The 19,041-nt window shown below is 43.5% G+C and overlaps 1 protein-coding gene across 1 annotated transcript; it reads right to left on the bottom strand.

The window, feature by feature from the left end:
• Window positions 1-57: 57 nt before the first annotated feature.
• On the bottom strand, window positions 58-18,621 carry arhgef19 (Rho guanine nucleotide exchange factor (GEF) 19). The gene is made up of 16 exons (XM_085443771.1): window positions 18,290-18,621; window positions 6,766-7,474; window positions 6,175-6,669; window positions 5,451-5,583; window positions 5,283-5,368; window positions 4,920-5,176; window positions 4,666-4,826; window positions 4,404-4,556; window positions 4,023-4,152; window positions 3,796-3,870; window positions 3,618-3,707; window positions 3,364-3,527; window positions 2,284-2,442; window positions 2,116-2,195; window positions 1,922-2,026; window positions 58-1,798 (listed from the first exon to the last, which is right to left on the bottom strand). Exons 2-16 carry the CDS (start codon window positions 7,451-7,453, stop codon window positions 1,644-1,646), a joined length of 2,931 nt encoding a protein of 976 aa, XP_085299897.1. The 5' UTR covers window positions 7,454-7,474; window positions 18,290-18,621; the 3' UTR covers window positions 58-1,643.
• Between the last annotated feature and the right edge of the window lie 420 nt (window positions 18,622-19,041).

Below are 19,041 nucleotides of genomic sequence, written 5' to 3'. Positions count from 1 at the left end.
AAAACATTTACAGTAATGTGCAGAAATCCAGAAAACATCCAGTGTCTGACAGCGCTTGTAATTACTGTGGCGTTGGGAATTAAACTGACTCCAAATGTCATATTTATACAATAGTATTTGTCAAATCTTAGTTCATATAAATTACAGTCATAACGTTTTGCTCTTTATACACAAACCCATTTTATCGGAAAACACATTTACATCAGAATCTCCTTAGAGAGGAACCAGCTAGAGGAGTAACTATAAATACACATACTGCAACTGCAACAGTTTAAATTAAAACTAAGAAGTGAGATACAGAAATAAGCTGTGTTACAAACATTTCATGTGCCGCTGGATGAATTTACACTGGAATCTTAATTAAAGTGGTTCATTAACAACAGCTTTCAGCTCAGTCACACTGTGCTATTGGTCACTTGTGAATTTTTACACAAAATAATTTGAAGGATGGAGACCTATACGCAAGTTAGTGCTTAGTGTATGCAAGCAGTTTTTTTTTCAGTATTTCTAGTATAACGGTATAATCAATTATATTGCTAATTTGGGTCAAAAAAGTTTTTAAAATGATTACATGTAACGCTAAACGTCCACATTTACCACATGGATGGTTAATGTAAATGCCCGACAAGGTGAAACTGGTAGGTTTTTCAGTTCCTGGTTTTATAGGTCAACAGCTGCTCGCTGCGGCTTTGACTTCATGCAGATGTTACTAAAACAGGAGTAGATGTTTCAATGTTATGTTGTTGTGCACCAGTCATGGTGCGACTGACAAATTAGAGATGTCACCAGTGGATTCTGAACAAAAGTGGAAGTCTATGGCACAGAGGAATACACACAATATATCAGGGTTTGGCTACATATGTGGATACAGTGTAACCGGTATTAAACCCTACGACTTGTTTCATTTCTAAAATACCGTCCTGAAAGCACTTCATCACAGCATGGGTACTGCAGATCATGTCCAGATAAAAAGGTATCATCCTCTAGTAAAGAGGTAAGCATGTTTGACCAAATTCTTATCACTTTAGGGTGTAGATGGCAATAATGCGCTGTTGCACTGGTAAAAAAATCGTATATCACGTGAAGATATGAATGTGAAAAAACTGCCTGTGGTGTGTCCTGAGGCATCTCAGAAGCAGCACCCGCATCAAGCACATTTCTGATTATTAGAAGAGTGAACCTGCAGCACCCCACAGAGGCCAGGAGACAGCCCAAAGTAAGATTGTGCCCCACATGAGCCATGATAGAAAAACAGTGACAGACTTGCTTAGTGATGCTTACATTTACTACCTCTGGTGATGAACGTGCACATATTTAAACCACATTCTTCATTCTTTCCAGCCTGTAAAAATGGTACCGAATCATGCATAAAGTAATCCCCCTGTGTAGTTTACAGTCTTACGTGTGGAAAGTCTAAACTACAAATGGAAAATGAGCATTAGAAGCTTTGCACTCTCTTTCTGGAGCTAGTGTGCCAAAGGAAACTGCTAATGTCAACCACGGGGATAACAATCAAAACACGTTGGCTTGTTTTAGCACCTGCATACTTTACGGAGGTCCCACGTCCATCTAAAAAAGAAAACAATCATCCACAAGCTTCAAAATGCAACTTTAACACATGACAAGTTGCAAGTTAAAAAGAGTTAGTGCTCTCCCTTCAGTTTCTGTGTGACACATTTGATGCGGATATTTTCTCTGAGGTTGCGGAGGCGCGCGCTGCGACTTGTGATTTCCTCCACGTAGCATTTGGGGAACCAGCCCCGCTCCCCGTCTGACAGCCTGATGCCTTCCACCCAGCCTGTTGAAACACAGCAGCCCTTAGACATCAAATAAACAGCTGCGTGTTTAATGCATCCATGTTCTGTTCATTTAGGTTCAGGCTGGAGTGGTAAAAAAAAAAAACAGACTGCCCGATTCTTACCATCACTTGTAATTGTCTTGGCGTGAAGAATGTCAGCTTTTTCCAGTGTTAACTCATCGTGCTCTTGAGCCTGGTAGCTTTTGATGCACTGAACTTGCGATATATCTAATAGGAAAAGGCACGAAGCGAGAACATGAATGAGGAGGTGAATAGTGTTGCCTTAAATCTTTCTGCACTGATAGATCTCCACTGACCATCATTTTCATTGGCTTGCTCGATGTCTACGAGCGGGTCAGACGGAAACATGGCGGTGATCCATCTCTGCTTCCCGCTCCTTGGCAAACACAAAGCCGACAGGAGCGGTTAAACAACTTAACTTGTCCAGCTGTGACTGAAGCTTTTGACAAAGACATGACACTCACTCGGTGTGTGATTTGAGCAGAATCTGATGTTTGAGCTGCTGGCCTTCACACAGCTGTAGGTGGAAGATGAAGCCTGAGATCCCCTGCAGCTTCTGACTGAGATCCTTCACTTTCAACTCTCCGATTTTAGCGTGTACAAACACCATAAACTTCCATGTACTGCAAAGGACAATGGGTCATTTTAGTATAATGATCAATAGCAAGCAGTATATACAAATTCATAGATAAAACTACATCTCAGTAAGTTGTTGAACCACTAGCACCACCTACCCATTCTACTTGGTTTTGGTACTCTACAGAAGGAATGAAGCAGCAATCTTTTCCTATTTGGTGCAGGTGTAGCCTGTAATATTGGAAAAACTCCACCACTCCTCAATAAAGAGCGTTCACTACAACTTTGAAATGATTTGCAGGGATTCTTCCTTGTAAAGGGACAATCGAACCAATATTATGGCAGCAAAATGCTGCCTACAGCATAATAGAGTCACCTGATCACCTCACTGTGGGGTTAAAGGTCTGGGAAAAACACCAAATTGTCAAACTGAAACAACACCTTTAAACTAGGTAGATACCACCTTTAAGATCATCTTCTCATGCATATCTGAGCCGCTTCTGGCACTTTTACCACTTTTTAATGCTCTGCGGAAGTCCTATTATGACCCTCTGCATTTGTTCCATTTTGACACGGGATCTTAAACTTCGATGTGAAAGTGGGACGACTTTCATGCTGAGGGTGATCAGTCTTGATGAGATCAAGAGACCAAACAGCAGCTTTCGGTCAAAGAGTCCCCAGATCTCAATAATCAAAGCGGCGGGAGCACATCCTGGACTCCCCCACCCCGACATTTATGGGGCTCTGCAACGTGAATTCATGGCCCGGGGTTAGACTGTCAACACAGACTTCTACTGCCTGAGACAGACCGGTGGAAATGACCCAAACTGCAATCCTCGCCAGTGTGCCGCTTGCAGTTTACTGAAAATGGATGAATTTTTCTGGCCACACCTTTGGCACTTTTCATGTTATGCATCATTAGAGTAATATTTCAGCTTTTCTTTGTGTGCACACTGAATGTAACTCACTCCTTCCTCCTGGACAGCAGCAGGCAGTCATTGAAGAGGTGGAGGTACACTGGCTTGGTGGGTAACTTGAGCTTTGATCCGGAGATGCTCATTGTCTGAGTGTCTACTTCCAGGAGTTCTCCGTGCTTTACCAGCCAACGTGACTGGGAAATAAGAGGAAAGATCTACAAAGAAAGGAAGCAGGCTCCGCTTTAATGAACAAAAAAAAATACAAAAATGTGATAATAAGGGGAACCTTCAAACGCTTCCCTCACCTTGCCCTCAAAGTGGATTTTCTTGTTGAGATGGATGAGTTCCTCCATCCTTTTCATCGACTGCACACTGGAGTTACATTCTTTGATGATCTAAGAAGACAAATACCAACATGGTGATTACTGTCATGTCTCACTACTGGTACTCGTCCAACTGGCTATTACAGATGATAATCACCACCTTTTTTAGCTCATTGAAAGCTTTGGTGGCGGTGTCCTCATCTCGGGAACCCGGTGTTGTCCTCTTTAAGATATTCTGAAAAGTAAAGATGGTTTTGAAGATGTTCCAAGGAGTAAACAATACTTTTGTGTGGTGATGTCGCAGGGGAAAACGAAGAGTTATCCTGTATGCAGTTCCGTATGATTGGGTTTCAACTGGAATTCTGCAGTGAATGTTTAAGCGTGTACCTCCACTAGCATTTTAAGCCGCGTGATCCTCTGAAACGGGAGGATTAGGAAAGAGGTCAGAGGAAGTCTTTGGCAGATGGGGTCCTCCTCCAAGCGAGCCAGGATGCCGGGGAAACGAGGGTTTTCGTGCCTGAGAGGACAGGGCGAGAAATGTTTTAATGACTTTCAGAGAAAGTGAATCAAAATTCCAGCATCCAATTCAGCTTGAGAAAACATGCTCTTAGTCGAGATGAATCATCTGCAAGTTAAGTCATGCAGGCGTGAAAATACACCAGAGCACTCTCAGACAGCCACACAACAATCAGACTTTATGCACTGTGGTCAAGCACATGTGCAGATGTGTGCTCACGTCTCCCGGGGCTGATGTGTTTCTACACTCACAGCAAACGCTGGTATGTCTGCTCCTGGTAAGCCTGGTTGGTGACATAGGGTAAATAAACCCTTCGCAGAGACGGGCAGTGGTCCAGGACGATGTCGCACACATCGAAACGGAGAATGTCTTCTTCCAGCCTGTGCTCCAGATCCTGAAGAAATCTACAGGCAACAAGCGAGGAGAGACTCAGAGAAGGAGATGTGATACTGGAGATGTTAGCACACGCCGACCTCAGGGTAACAGAAGGACGTCAGCTGCGTGTTACTTCACCTCTCACTGACATCTTTGACTTCGGGCAGCTTGGAGAAGAGCCACTGCTTTTCCTGAGCCCCGAGGCAGTCTGCGAGCTCCGGTGATAGCATGAAGTGGTCCACTGCGATTGTCAGGCTGCGAATGTACGACGCCTCGGACGTCACCAGCTCAAACTTTGCCTGAGTTTAGATAAAAGCAGCAATTCAGCTTTATAAAGAGCAGTAAGAGTGAAATAGAGATGAAATGAGACGGAAACGTAATATTTTACTCACCTCCTGTAATTTCCTTTCTTCGTTGCTGAAGTTGTCGAGCTGCCCGCTGCTTCGAACATCAGGTATATCCTGCCACAGTGCAAAAGCAGAGCCTCGCGATGAGCGAAAGGAGCTGGATGGGGACAGATTTGATGGAGACGGGATCCCATCAGAGCCCTCCTCCCTGAGCCCCTCCTCCTCTGTGCCCGGCTCCTTCCCTTGCTGCCTCTGGATCTCTCTATTGATGGCGACGTCGCTGTATTCCTGGTACAGAATCGCTGCAAAAAGAGCAAGTTTGTTCCAGGAAAGAACAGGTAAGACTTTGTAAAGATTGGAATATCTTACAGTTTTGGAAAAAACAAACAGTAAGTGAAGCGAACTTACAGCTGGGTAAAAACCGTGACAGTCGATTTGAACTAGGAACAGATGGATGTGTGTTCAGGTCCTCCTCTATGGATTTCTTACGCATTCTGTGAAACGATGGGAAATGAAACTCTATGTTTGATTTATTCTTTACAGATTTTAAGTAGCACTATTTTTGCTACTATTTACCCGAGCTTGGCGCTCCAGCGTTGCAAAGGCATCCCATTGTCACTGCTGGGAAAGGAAGGTGCTGGTCCCACGGGACTCTGGGGAGCGCTGTCACTGGAGCCTCCTGAGCTCCGCTGCTTTGAGTTTGACTTACCTTAGGAGAATGAAATGCAGATAGTGGATGTGAGATTTATGGCATTTATGACATGACCTTCTGAGACCTACTCTGATAGACCGCATGCAATAAAGGAGACAAAGAACTGTTGTACTTTCTTTTTCATGACTTTTTACACTAAGGATTAACCTGAGGCTTCTTTTCTGAGAACATAGGAAAAGCTATTTATCACTGTCAGTTTGTACACTCTACAGTCAGCCTGTGCTTGGTGCTTGGCAGCAATAGCAAAGTTATTAGAGATGATGATTTCATGATTGTTGCCTGAGTGGTTAGGCTTTGTTCCACTAACATTCACCCCTCGAGTTTAAAGCACAGCAGAACTTTTAATGTGGCTGAATCCTGCAGTCATTGCAGCTTGTGGTCACTCTTGCCTCTGCTCAGTAAATGCTAAATTTCTAATAGGCATTTAAGATTGAAACTTTTGGAAGAAGTAAATGAATAAACTGCCCCAAGCAGCATGCTGTGGTAGTCATCTTATTAAGTCATCTTTAATTTGTCTCACTGATCTGTTATAATCCGTTGGGCTGCTTTGGAAAACTCTTGATTGATCCATCACTGTTGTCTACTCACAGTCGGTGTTGGGGTTGAGGTTGCTGGAGCTCTGTCTGTCCCTGGAGGCTACCCGAGCAGAGAGCGACTTCCCCAGCTTCAAGGTGAAGGAGTTCTTCCTTTGCGATAGCTGAAGCCTCGATATTATCTCTGAAGCTGAGAAGCGCCGCCGTTCCTGGTCGCCTTGGCGGGTGCGTGACAAAGAGCTCCCTCCACCCGCGGCGATCGATGTGTCCATGCTGCCACTCACCTCTCCTACACATGGCATCGAGTCCTCTATTATCTGCAACGGTTCTTCGGGTAGATTAAAAATATCATCGTGACTGGTGTTTGAGAGATCCGTAGCACCGTCTGTGGATGAGGGACTTGAAATGGTCTCTAGTGAAGATATTCCGCTGAGGTCTTCCTCTAAGAAAGATGCAAAAGGTCCAGGAAAGATGTAGTCTGCTTCCAGGACTGGGCTGCTGAGCGATTCATCACTCGGACTGTCTGGGGAATAAACCTGCATCTTTCTCCCTGCGCATGAGAAAATTACTTTATTAGATGAGAAGAAAGAATGTTAAGGAGCTTTAGAGCCTAATTTGCCAAATCAAACAAAAGGTTTACACTCACGGATGGATTTCTCTTTCAGGGAAGCCTGTGATGTTCTCCTCTGAGGCTGGCAGGAGTCTGGGCCCTGAATGCCAGGACATTCTGGTGACGACGGTAGCTGAGATTCCAAGGAGTCTCTGTTTGTGTACAGAGAGGACAGAGGGAACGATAGAGGGAGGCTAAGAGCAGCGTGGAGAGGACGACATACTGTCGTGACCGTTTGTGGCTTTTCAGTTTCCTCCTGCGAACGAGTCCTGCTGCCATTTTGGCATTCAAGCTCGCCGTCACCTGCGGCGAGTGTGGGAGAGTTCGAATTCAGATTTGTTCCACGCTCGCTGTCTGTCCTGCGGCCTCTGCTGCATGTGTCATTCTGTTCGTTTAGCGTCTGTCTGCAACCATTCAGATGCTGCGAGTGTGTTGTGCACTGTGCGTGTGGTATAATGGCCGGCCTCGAGGAGCCAAAACCATTTAATTTGTGAGTCGCTGTTGGCTGTAGCTCAAAAAAGGCCAGCGTTTCCTGCTGGCACACAGCAACGTGCTTGTGGTGACACATGTGGATGAGACGTCTGTCCTCGGTGGATTCACTCAGACTCTGGGACTCTGCCGAGCCGCCCGGGATCCACATGCTGGGGGCTTCTCCTGGGCAGCGAATGGCATGAAGGTGAGGCTGGAAGTCAGGCAAAGGTGAGAACCCATACCCGGGGAGCATCGCTGAACGGGCACATGAGAGCTAAAAAAGAAGAGAGGGAAGATCACAAATTCTTATTTTCTAATTCAAATGCAAATGAGCTGCAGACTGGAACTTTGTTAATAGCTTTGGTAAACAGTGGCTCATAAGGGACTGGATAAAAAAAGGATTTAGAAAATCTACATTCAGGATTTAGAACTGCCTAAAAAATAGCATTTAATTCTGCAGTAACATCTGAAAAACATGGAGCAAACATAATTCCTCCAACCACCTTGCTGGACAGAATGACTACAGCAGCATACCACTTATCTTGCAATCGAACATGGTCGGACGCGGCTCAGTGTTTGCAGCCTGGCTTAGTGTCGCCAGAGGATTCCTAACAATCGATCGAGTGTTTCGGTGTTTTCAGTTCTAATAAGCAGCAGTCCAAATTCTGGAAGTTTGTGAAACCATTTAGATCATTTATGGATGCCGACTGTGTGGAGGTGGCACAAGAACGACCTTCTAAAACCCTTTCTTCACATTTTACAACTCGTGCAGCAGGATAAAGGCACATATACAGCTCCATGAAAAAGGACCCTGAAACTGACATGTGCAGACATGCGCGCACACGCACGCACGCACGCACATTTAAGTCTGATGCAGTGTCTTCCTGCTCTAATTAAAGGACTTTTCTCCACACAGCATTCACCCCCTGTACTTAACATCTCCACACACACGTGCACACACTGCAGCTCCAGACAGAATACCACAACAGAAGAACAGACGGAGGAAGAGATCGTCAGCACTCTCACCTTTCACCTGAGCTCTACACTCATCTGTCAGTCTGGTTGTTGTTCTGACTTCCTGTCAGCTGCTGTCTTCAGCAGGCACCTTTAGTGATTGACTATTTACAGTGAGTGTCTGCTGAAACACAGCAGCGGGTCATAAAGTTAGCTCTCCTGACAGGCTCTTTATACACACACACACACACACACACACACACACACACACACACACACACACACACACACACACACACCAGTGGAGCTCTGTCTCTGCTTACACTGCTTCCTGGGCAAGTAATCCTCAACTTTTGGCCTAAACACCTAGGGAAAAGAATAAGGCAGACACGAACGTACAGCACACACACACACACACACACACACACACACACACACACACACACACACACACACACAGAGGGATATAGAGGTAGGGATTATTAAAAAATAGTTTTTATATTCAAGTCACATCCTCGCAGGAACCTAGGCATGTGGTTCTGGCATAATCACACTGCTGTCGATGGCAGCACACCAGATTCTTCTGTTTTCTTGGCAATAATAACAAAAAGTTAATTTCTTTGTCAGGTCAAGTTTTTTTTTTTAAATATATGTTCTTGTGGCTGAAGCACTTGGTTAAACTGTACGTAGCAAACAAATTTGCAAGCACTAATACCGTTTTCCACACATGCACGCTCACATTTGTGCCACATTTGTTTTCAGTCACTTCTTTTTTTTGTTCATTTTTAATAAAGATAACTACTGAATGCTCATGAAAAATATATATCTTGCAGCATAACTTGTTAGCACTGCAGGATAAAATATGTTAGCCTGCATGTTTAATTTTAAATCTATCCAGCTTCACTTGATTATTTTAAACTCCTGTAAACTCACAGAGTGCAAAAATAGTGTACTGTATGACAAACTTTTCTATCGGTATTTTTCCACAACAGCCCACACACACACACACACACACACACACACACACACACACACACACACACACACACACACACACACACACACACACACACACACACACACACACACACACACACACACACACACACACACAGTGCAGGCTCTCTGTAGCCAGAAATTATACCCTTTAATTTGGGGATGTTTTTTTTGTAATTTAGAGTTTAATCATCATTCTCACACTGCAAATGTTCACGAGAAGCTTACATTTTACATTAATGTATCCCATTAACCTGAGTACCTGTAATTGGCATGCGCCTAGTGTCCCTTAAGTGGATAAAAGCATACACTCGTGCTTTCACTGAGAGTATGTTTGTAATGTTGCCTGTTTGCCTGGAGAATCACGGACTGGAAATCACAGTTTACCTTCCTTTTTGTTGAGCGCAGATGTGTATGCTGTGAATATGAGGCCGTTGAAAAGCCACACCTGTTCTTGTGGCAAAGGTAGGCAGACCAGTCAATCCTATCTCTCTGTTTCTTTCTTACACACACACACACACACACACACACACACACACACACACACACACACGGTAGGCAGGCTCAAATGGTTACCTGTTCCCCGCTGCAGACAAAGGCAGCCTTTATCTGTGTACCTGGGCCAGGCCGCCCTGAGCACAGGACACCTGAGAGGGTGTGGGAACTGCTTATACTGATCCACTCATATAGTGCAGCCACTGAGCCATATAAACACATCTCGACCACTGCTGCATAATGACACCAGCTTACTGGTATCTGCATGTGATTACTGGCTGGTTATACTCTAATCCTGCTGTAGTGTATGTCAAGTATTAGCTAAACCCTCTCTACCGCTGTCGTTTATAGTGCATTGTCTAGCAAATAAGGGAAATAATCTATCCTAATGAATGAATGTTCACATAAGCCTTTAACAGCACGTTAAATGTAACATAAATCTGCGCAGCGCATTAGTTTCATCTTTTCATTTGACCAAGAGAAAGATTTAAAGAGCTGAGAATAAATCCCACTGCTGTGTTTTATCAAAACATGAAAGCATCCGATTACATGTGCTGCGCATTCCTCTCCCTGATACAATTATATCTATGCACTATTAAAATTTCAATTCCAAAGACGTGTAATTTCCCTTGTCACAGCAGGGTGTTATTTTGTGACTGTTGTGGACTTTGCTGCCAGTGTTTCCCCACCTGTAATTTCACTAGGCTGCTCTAAGACAGCGTGTCTGCATACAGAAGTTAATGAGTGGCGCTGTGGCGTGCATTTAATGCCAGCAGCCAAACGGGGAGCACTTTTAATTGTGATACGTCTCAAAATAATCCTTTAATGGGGATAAGCGCAGGAATATGAGCATAAATCTATTGCTGATTCAGCACGTCAACAGAGCCAAAACGCTGTGTAATCGCATAATTAAAGTTTGTCTGATGTTTGCTGCTGGGAGTTTAAAACAAATGGATTCATTGCTGGAGCTGTTTGTGGTTTTTGACAGTGAAGATGTACATGTCTACACTGTTTATTTTACTAATGCTAGGGTGTATAAAGGTAGCACTGCTTTAAATGGGCACGTAAGCAAATCTATCACAAACTTGTTGGTGATCAAGATATTATTCAAACATCAACATGAACCCGTCCCACGCAGCACTTACTACTGCTGTTATCTCGCTGTGATTGACCTTTGATCTATTAAAACACGGCAACCGCTGTATACATTCCCAGTTCCCACTTGGATTCAAAAGTTACCTTCTGCCATGGTGCAGCTCCACGGGATTTTTCTAACTGGCTAGCTGACAACAATAAACAGCCAAAGTAATCCAGCTATCAACACAGGCACTGTAATTTATTTTAAGTCTTTTCCACATTTGCGTCTGTAAATACTCACTAGAGAGCTGAACGCACATTAATCGCAGCCTGAAAGAAGTAACGCTGATCTGAGCCCACGAAGACTGAGCTTGTGGTCTCCAAAAGTACAAAAACTAAAGGATTTTTATTTTCAGGGATCATAAAACTAAGAAACGGTATAAGAGTAGATCTAGCCTCTTCAAATAAAAAAAAATAAAAAAAGTTTTCACTGATGCCATTTCCCTGGCCGGAAACAGACAATGTCGTCTAACATCACAAACTAGGAAAAATAAAGCGTGTTGATGATTAGTCAAGATAAAATAGATAACACTTAAAAATGTACATTATTTTAGCTCTTTGGAAATGTGTTATCTCAATATGTCAGATAAAGGCGCACCCCCCACCCCCCAACAAAAATCTCTATGTTGAGTAAGACTAAAACTAGGTTTAGTAAAAAACTTTCAGTTGCTGAAATAAAATAAAAAAATCTAGTCATTTTAAAAATAACAAAAAATAGAAACTAGCTGAAATGATGATCTGCACTCACCAAACAAACTGAAAGAAAGTAAAAATACCGAGCGTTTCATCACCAGCGCGGTGAGGATCTGGTGCATTTGTGTTTGTGGGACTGGTGTCTACACGACTTTGGGTCTGCTGCTTTCACAGACTCTCATGTTTCTATCAAATGTTCTGAACAGCTTTGAATCTTCCCCCCATAAATGCGCCCCATTTTATAATAACTAAAAAAGACCAAAACTAACCCTAAAAACAATAAATAGAGATAAAGATACTTTGTCATTTAGTGACTCTCCGTCAACCAACGTCAAGGGATAAAAGCGGCTTTTTAAAAAAACGACACAGACATAGTAGCAATAAAAAAAATGTTCATATGGTTATTTACAAGAATGCAAAGATTACAATAGTGTGCATTTGCTTATATAGTAAATGTTAAACAATAAATGATTAAAGCCACTGTGGAATCCAGCTTAAACTAAACTGAGCTTAAAACAAAAACACTGCCAGGCTGAATGGATAAACTAAGATAAACTAATCCTGATCATCAGGATCCAGTATAAACACTTTACTTTCCTAACCTTCAGGCCAATGCACACTTTGCTTTGCTATGATGCTGCAACCCACACAACGCTCCATAAGAGGCGCCAGTGATAAAATACAATAATTTAAGGTTTTAAGGTTGCAGCGTTACGATGCCTTATGACAGAAATATGAATAACCAGGCACAATGAAAAGATAACACACACACAGTCACACTTTTTTCCATGACTGCCCGTCCTCAGTGTGTTTGGTCAGACAGACGTGGAGTGTCCTGGCAGTGTGGTGCGACCATCTCACGTGTATGTGTGAGATCGCAGTTCAGCTCGGTCACATCGGACCACTAATTGCCAAGCAGCAGGCTAAAGAGCACAGCACTGTCTGCCGAGACAAGACGTGACATCATTCAGCGTCAGGGAAAAGCGCCTTCCTCAGCTCTCTGTTTTCTTCGAAATATTTCCATTGAGCGCTGGGACAGATGTGAAACAGCTTTCAAAATGGAAAGCATAAAGCGTCTGATGCAGTATTCTGTTGTTGCAACAGCATATTTCACAGCGTGTTCAGTTCTGATGAGATCCTACAAGCTGCTGTAGAGCAAAAAACGATGTCTAACTAGGACTAATTTGATGCAAATTATGATGCGTTGGCATACGAACAGTTAAAGGCAGCTGGGAACTTGTCGAGAAAATTTAGATCTAACAGAATATTACAGAGGTAGGCATGTTTAGCAAATGAGTAAATATCTTTGAAACCACAGCCTTTGGAGTTGTTATTAATGTTGCAATTGAACCTTGTGCTTCAGTGCAGCTACCATAGTTTTAAAAACAGCATTTTATGGATGATTATGACGGCTTAAATCATTAGAAAGTGTTTTGCTATTTATCTGTTAGTATTTTCTGATTGCTTACAGTTGATAACGCATCTATAGTGCAGTTGCACTTTCCCGGCTGATTCTTAAAATATGCATTTAATTAAGGTGAAATTAATTCAACCGCACTGATGGAAATTTGCCTCAGTTCAGGTTTATTTTGTGCACCGCTTCAAATGTGCAACACTGACACGTGTGTGGAAAATAAGGTGGTATTCATGGTGTTTCATTTTAATCTTTCAAAATTAAGCTGTGCTGAATTCTAGTGAAAGAAGTAGTCCAGGTTGACGCGCTAATCAGCATTTCTTTTGTCAGATCAAACATGTCAGCAGTTTTAAAGCAGATGGGTGAATTTTAGGTCAGGCAGTTTAGTTTCTTGGTATTCGTACTTCTTCTTCCAGCCTCCACCAGTGGCGACAGGTGAGTACCCCGGAGGCTACAGAGAAGGTTGGTAGTGGTGGTGTTAGTGGGAGGGTTACCTAAATGTTTACACATGGTGTGGGTTCTCCTAATCCTCCCCTAAAGCCTCAGGCAACTTACCCATGACCTACTGGGACACTATGAAGATGCATGCTGACAACCCAGCTAATAATCGCACAAAGCTACAACTCAAAAGGTACACCTGAATGTCTGTGTGCGTGTGGCAGAGAGAGGGGCTCCCAGCCTTTAATTGAAACCGACAACATGTAGAGAGGCCCTCTCTAACCTTGTCTCGGCCAGTGGGCTTCCTGCTAGCAGAGATGAACAAACAGTGAACCCTCATTTAACAGCCTGGAAAAATGGCGACCATCTCACGCATAAACGCCAAGACTTTTGGACCTTTAACCTTTCTCCTGCCCCCCACTCCCGGCTTCACTCATCCGCCATGACAACTGCAGTCAGATAAGCTGATGCACAAGAGACACGCAGCCAGGATAGCAACGACACAAAGGAGCTATTGACAAAACTTATGGAAATAACCTGATCTAATTATGGTGCTTTGTCAGGAGTCGCAAAAGCTACCATGTAGATGGAGAGCCAAAGATCCAACAGGTTGTAAATCCAGAAAATCTGATAATGAGCACCTTCTGACAGAGGATGGTTATCAGAATGCAATGAGATTTGAAAAAAAGGAGAGCTGTTTTAGCAGGTTATGCGGAGATATGAAAAGTTAAACCCAATCAGATTAGTTAAAATTCAGCAAGCATGTCGTTTTTATAGTAAACGTTCCATTAAACATATCATCAAGTCTTCAAATATCTTCTTTTTCTCCAACCACTAGATAAATGCCTTTAGATATTCATACATATTAGATTTAACTGACTCTCTTACCTGACTAGCTAATGCTAGTATCCTATATATTTTTTCTCTTTAGCTAATTTGAGCACCAATTCACAGAAGAAGTTCAGGACACTTTACACTGTACCTTAAAATATTAGCAAGAAACCCCAATGCTATATATCCAGAGGCTGATAAAACATATTCCTCCATGCTAAAAAATATTTTAAACACAGTACTCTGATACTCCTGGGTGTCTTTATTCATTACTACAAACATAAGCAAATCACTATTGTTCAGAAGGGTTAAAGAAATCTGAGCTGGCAGCAATCACTTCAGAGTGTCGGGTCAGAACACTTGCAAATGTTCAGATGTAAGAGGAACAAACAGGCAGAGTCCAGGAATAAAGTTGTCATTCTTTGTATTTCCAATTGAGAATGTGCCCGCAGCTGGGCGAGAGAGTGTGTGTGGGTGTGTATGTGTGTGGTTTGGTCTTATGAACGCACACACTGTCCGTTGTTCGGCTGCCGTTTGTCCCTGAACTAAAGTTGCGGACATGCACCCCGATGGTGCATTCAGGGGGCATAGAAAATCCCATACACAAACCTAACCCTTTTGTACAACTATAGTTTAAACTCAGTCCTACATATACTGCTCTAAATACTCAAACATCTAATCCGGATTACTCCACAGCTGAAAATAGTTCCTGACAAATGATTTGGTTTGTTGATAAAAGTTTACATTTTGTTTTCAAGTGGCACAGTGGAGCAGAGGTTGCCTCACAGCAAGAAGCTCCTGAGTTCGACAACCATTTGACTGGGTCTTTGTGTGCATGTTCTCCCCGTGTCTGTGTGGTCAGACTGGCGACCTTGTAGGTGTACCCTCCCTCTCACCCAGTGGTAGCTGGGGGAGGCTCCAGCCTGTCACAAACCACATCCTTTCAATTTATTACTCTGGGTTGTTTTGTTTTGTTATGTTTTTTTTTGTTTGTTTTTTTAGCCCAGAAGAGTTCTAATAACTGACTGCCATTCATGCAACTGCATTGGTTTCATTTTAGTTTATGGCTTACATCTGTCTGCTGAACAGGAGGATGGGGGGTTTGTTAGTTCTTCAACTGTCAATCAGAGCACTTTGATTCCTAATCTGATCTTTTGCCACGAGCTCTCGAGAGTTTGACCTACTTTACACCAAACTGCTGCTGCATCTCTCGCATTCATCAGCTCCTGTGTTTGCACACACGCTCTCTGTTGCACTTTTAACTACAGTATCTCTCAGCACCGAGCCCTACCCATGCTCCTCGCTTTTATCATGCGGACAGGCACGGACAAGCTATAAGTTGTTTTGAAATGTGATCAGGCAAAAGTGGAGCACGCCTGATGAGATGACCATTCAGAAATGATTCGTGTTTAGCTGAGAGCTAAAGCTGTAAACTATTCAAAACCAAACTGTGAATACGAGCAGCATCGAGGGGATTAGTGGGTGTGAAAGAGAGCTGAATGGCCTTTAAATTGGGAAAGAAGACATGCTGCAGATGAATGTGAAAGCAACACCTGGTTTATGTTTTTTTTCCTGAAGAGCACAGATGTGCAGAAAACATTTTAATGAAGGGCACTGCTTCCAAACCCAAGAATGCATTATCGTGCACGAGCCCAAATGTGAACACACGATGCGTCTCACTGGCCAAGTCAATAACCTGGGGCTACAGTCTTAGACAGGTGTGCAGCAACGCAGTCAGGGCAGTGCTCTGTACACATCGCCCCTGGGTTTAGATTTCAAAATTCTGTTGGTTTTAACCTTTGTATATGGGCCAAAAAGCCCTCTGACAGAGCCATGGACTGCTGCCTAAAAAGTAAAAAGTTTATGTTTTCAAAGCGAGGCTGGAGCCTCCTGCTTGCCTCAGAAAAAAACGTTTCTAAATACAAATCAAAGCCAATTCCTTGCTTATCATTATTAACTGAGTGCAGAGGCTTTTAACTCAGTAGGTGGCCTGTTTCAGAGTACAGGTTTTGAAGACAAGTTCACGTCCAACTTGAGAGGCGCCCTACCCCCAGATGATACGCAGGAGACACTTTTCCACATTCCCCGGATGACTCGGCACACTCATTCCTCTGAAATTGACCGCTAAGCTGAGGCAGGAGACAAACAAAGAAACTCGAAATCACACAAGCAGGAGCAAAAGGCTGCTATTATGGGCTGTTAACACTGCTGCTATTTAGGCCACAAGCCAAAAAAAAAAAAAGGAACATGACCAAGTAAGTTTAAAATATCAGTGTCACTCATGGTTAAATGACAGATTGCTCTCAGTCAGTGCTGCTTAGTGATCTTAGCCTAGTTTTTAAGGAAAACAGGTGAGTGAGGAAACCAGAGCAGAGGCACTTATGACAATGTTTGTGAACATCTATAAATCCCATGAGGTAAACAGGGAAGCAGTTGCATGCAAGGTTAGCAGGGATAGGTGAGGTGGGAGGATCGAGAGGTGTGGCATCCAGGATTGCTTTCCTAAACTTTGCACACACCTACACAAACATGTGCACATGCACACACAGACATACACACACACTCAGACAGCCAGTGTCTGAGTGGCAGGTGATAAGGCAGGTGCTCTGCAGACATGCAGTTGTGTGGGGGAGGAAGTGTTGGGGAAAGGCAGGGCTCCTGCGGCAAGCAAAGTTATAAATCTGTGATATCAGCAGGCGTGCAGAGTGAAATCAGAACTTCAGTCATTTGCTGGGAGACCAAAAAATGTAGTCAGAAAGAAAAACAAGTCAGTCATCAAACATCTTTCTTTCCCTCCAATGAGAAAAAAGATAGATAGATTATCAGAGAGACGATCTCCAGCCTGTAATAAAGTGTAGTAAAACAGTCCAAGGTCCTGATTTACACTTTCTGCCCGTATGATGTGCATATGGCTCATTCGAGACAAACACACCGCAGTAAATCAGATAATCCACAAAACCGCTCACAACTATCTAATTGTGCTCCAGTCAAAATATGAATCTCCAGACTATCCATACACATCATCATCGTCGTCATCGCCATCATCATCGGCAGCCGTCAACTCACATGACAACGCACTTAGTCATCAGGATAGCAGAAAGAGGGCCAGCCATCACCTGGGATTTTGCTGATGATAGTAGAAAGACATTCAGAACAAGTCAGAGTGTTCTCTCTCAGTGGGTGAGCGAGAGAAACACAGCAGCTTCCAGCTATTAAATGTCATCGGTGCATTACTGTTTTATTCACTGATGAAGCGGCGTCAGCAATTTGGCCAGTTTGGGGCTTTTGAATAAGCCCTTCGTGTCACATATGCAGATGAAGGCATTAATTAATACAAGCACTCACACGTTTCGAAGCACACGGAGCCAGAAAAGGGAAGGGTTAGTAATAAGCTCTTAGCCAGGAGCCACAAACACAGAGGTGGATTTGAGTATTATGCTAAAATCTAACAAGGAGGAGAACTGAGCAGCGTGTTTGAGCTGAAGTGCCAAGTTTCAGCCCTGTGTAGTTTTTAACAACCCTTCATCCAGCATATTCCAGACATGCACTTACCTGCCCCACTCTGCAACAACTCACTGCTCCACTGTAACCATCACATTCAAGGCTCACCTTAGTCTACACTGCCTAGGGAGCAGCTGGAAACATTACAGATGCAAGAAGCAGCTTCTTCCAAGAGAATACATTAAAGCAGAAGCTAATAATCTCACTGGCAGGATACATGCATCAATTTGAGTTGGGTAACTTGACTATCTGCAGACTTTGCCTAAGCGGGGAAGCCAGCACAATGGTTAAGCTATTAACTTGATTCTACCACACACATGGCTTTAAAGAATGTGTTCAAATGGACGCCTTTTGTTGGTAGACAATACACCTGATAACCCGTCTCATGACTGTGCTTCCTGTATCCAGCTGAGAGTTTATAAGCTGTCATATTTATGCAATGCACCTGACGAGCTGCACAGCACTACTTTCCTCAAGTGTATCACACAAAGCACAGCCTGCACTCTCGGGCAACTCAACTTCCACTCACAGCAGCCGTCTGATATCAGAGACAAGATGGAATGTGTGTGTTGGTTTCATGACTTAATTTGTTATTTCAGAGTTATTGCTGGTGTATGTTTAGTACTGTACCTCAGTGGCGTTAGCAGCCTAATGTGTGTGCTGGATGGAGTTCAGCAGCAGTGTGTGAATCCAGGCCATCCCAGGGTCAGACTGGACTCTGTTATCCATTGCTGCCTTGTGTTCCTCCCGGCTTCTCTCCTCCCTCGTCCTCCCTGTAGCTTTAGACACAGCCTGGACTTTTATAAACTGCACTCCTCCGCTCGGATCTTCTCCTTGTTCTTGTTCCCCTCTCCAGAAAAACAAAAACAGGTTGAGAAAAAACAGCCACCGCTTGCTGCACTCAGAGCTACTTGCAATGCAGATCCCCTCTCTAAGCTCTTCTGCTCTCCCTTCCCTCTGCTTTTCCCTCTCTCTCTCCCTCTCTCTCCCTCTCTCTCCCTCCCTCTCCCTCCCTCTCCCTCTCTCACACACACAGCTACTGTTAGGGAAGTGCTGTCTTATTTTCTCTTATTCTCCTCCCCTTCTCTTGCCCGTTCTATAAAACTGATAGTTATTTAGTTTGCCATTTCAGCACCTGCCCTGAGATTGAAAGGGAACATAAATTGGAAGGATAAGGTTGCACTTCTATGGAAGTGTTGAACCACTAAAAACTCTGAATGTGAGGGCAGTGGGGTATCTACTTTATCAGAAAAGTGATTACTTTTGTGTGTGCATGCATTGGGAACCGTCCTAATGTGTGAGATTTGCACATGGGGATTGAAAGGCAGAGATTTGCATGTTGGATTTTGTGCGTGCAGCTCCATTGCTAGAAATGCCTCTGG

The sequence above is a fragment of the Copadichromis virginalis genome, linkage group LG20, assembly GCF_057382275.1.
Source record: "Copadichromis virginalis isolate Kocher_CV1m ecotype Utaka linkage group LG20, C_Virginalis_male_GT1.1, whole genome shotgun sequence".
Lineage (NCBI taxonomy): Eukaryota > Metazoa > Chordata > Actinopteri > Cichliformes > Cichlidae > Copadichromis > Copadichromis virginalis.
This window is presented reverse-complemented; position numbering and strand designations above follow the sequence as displayed.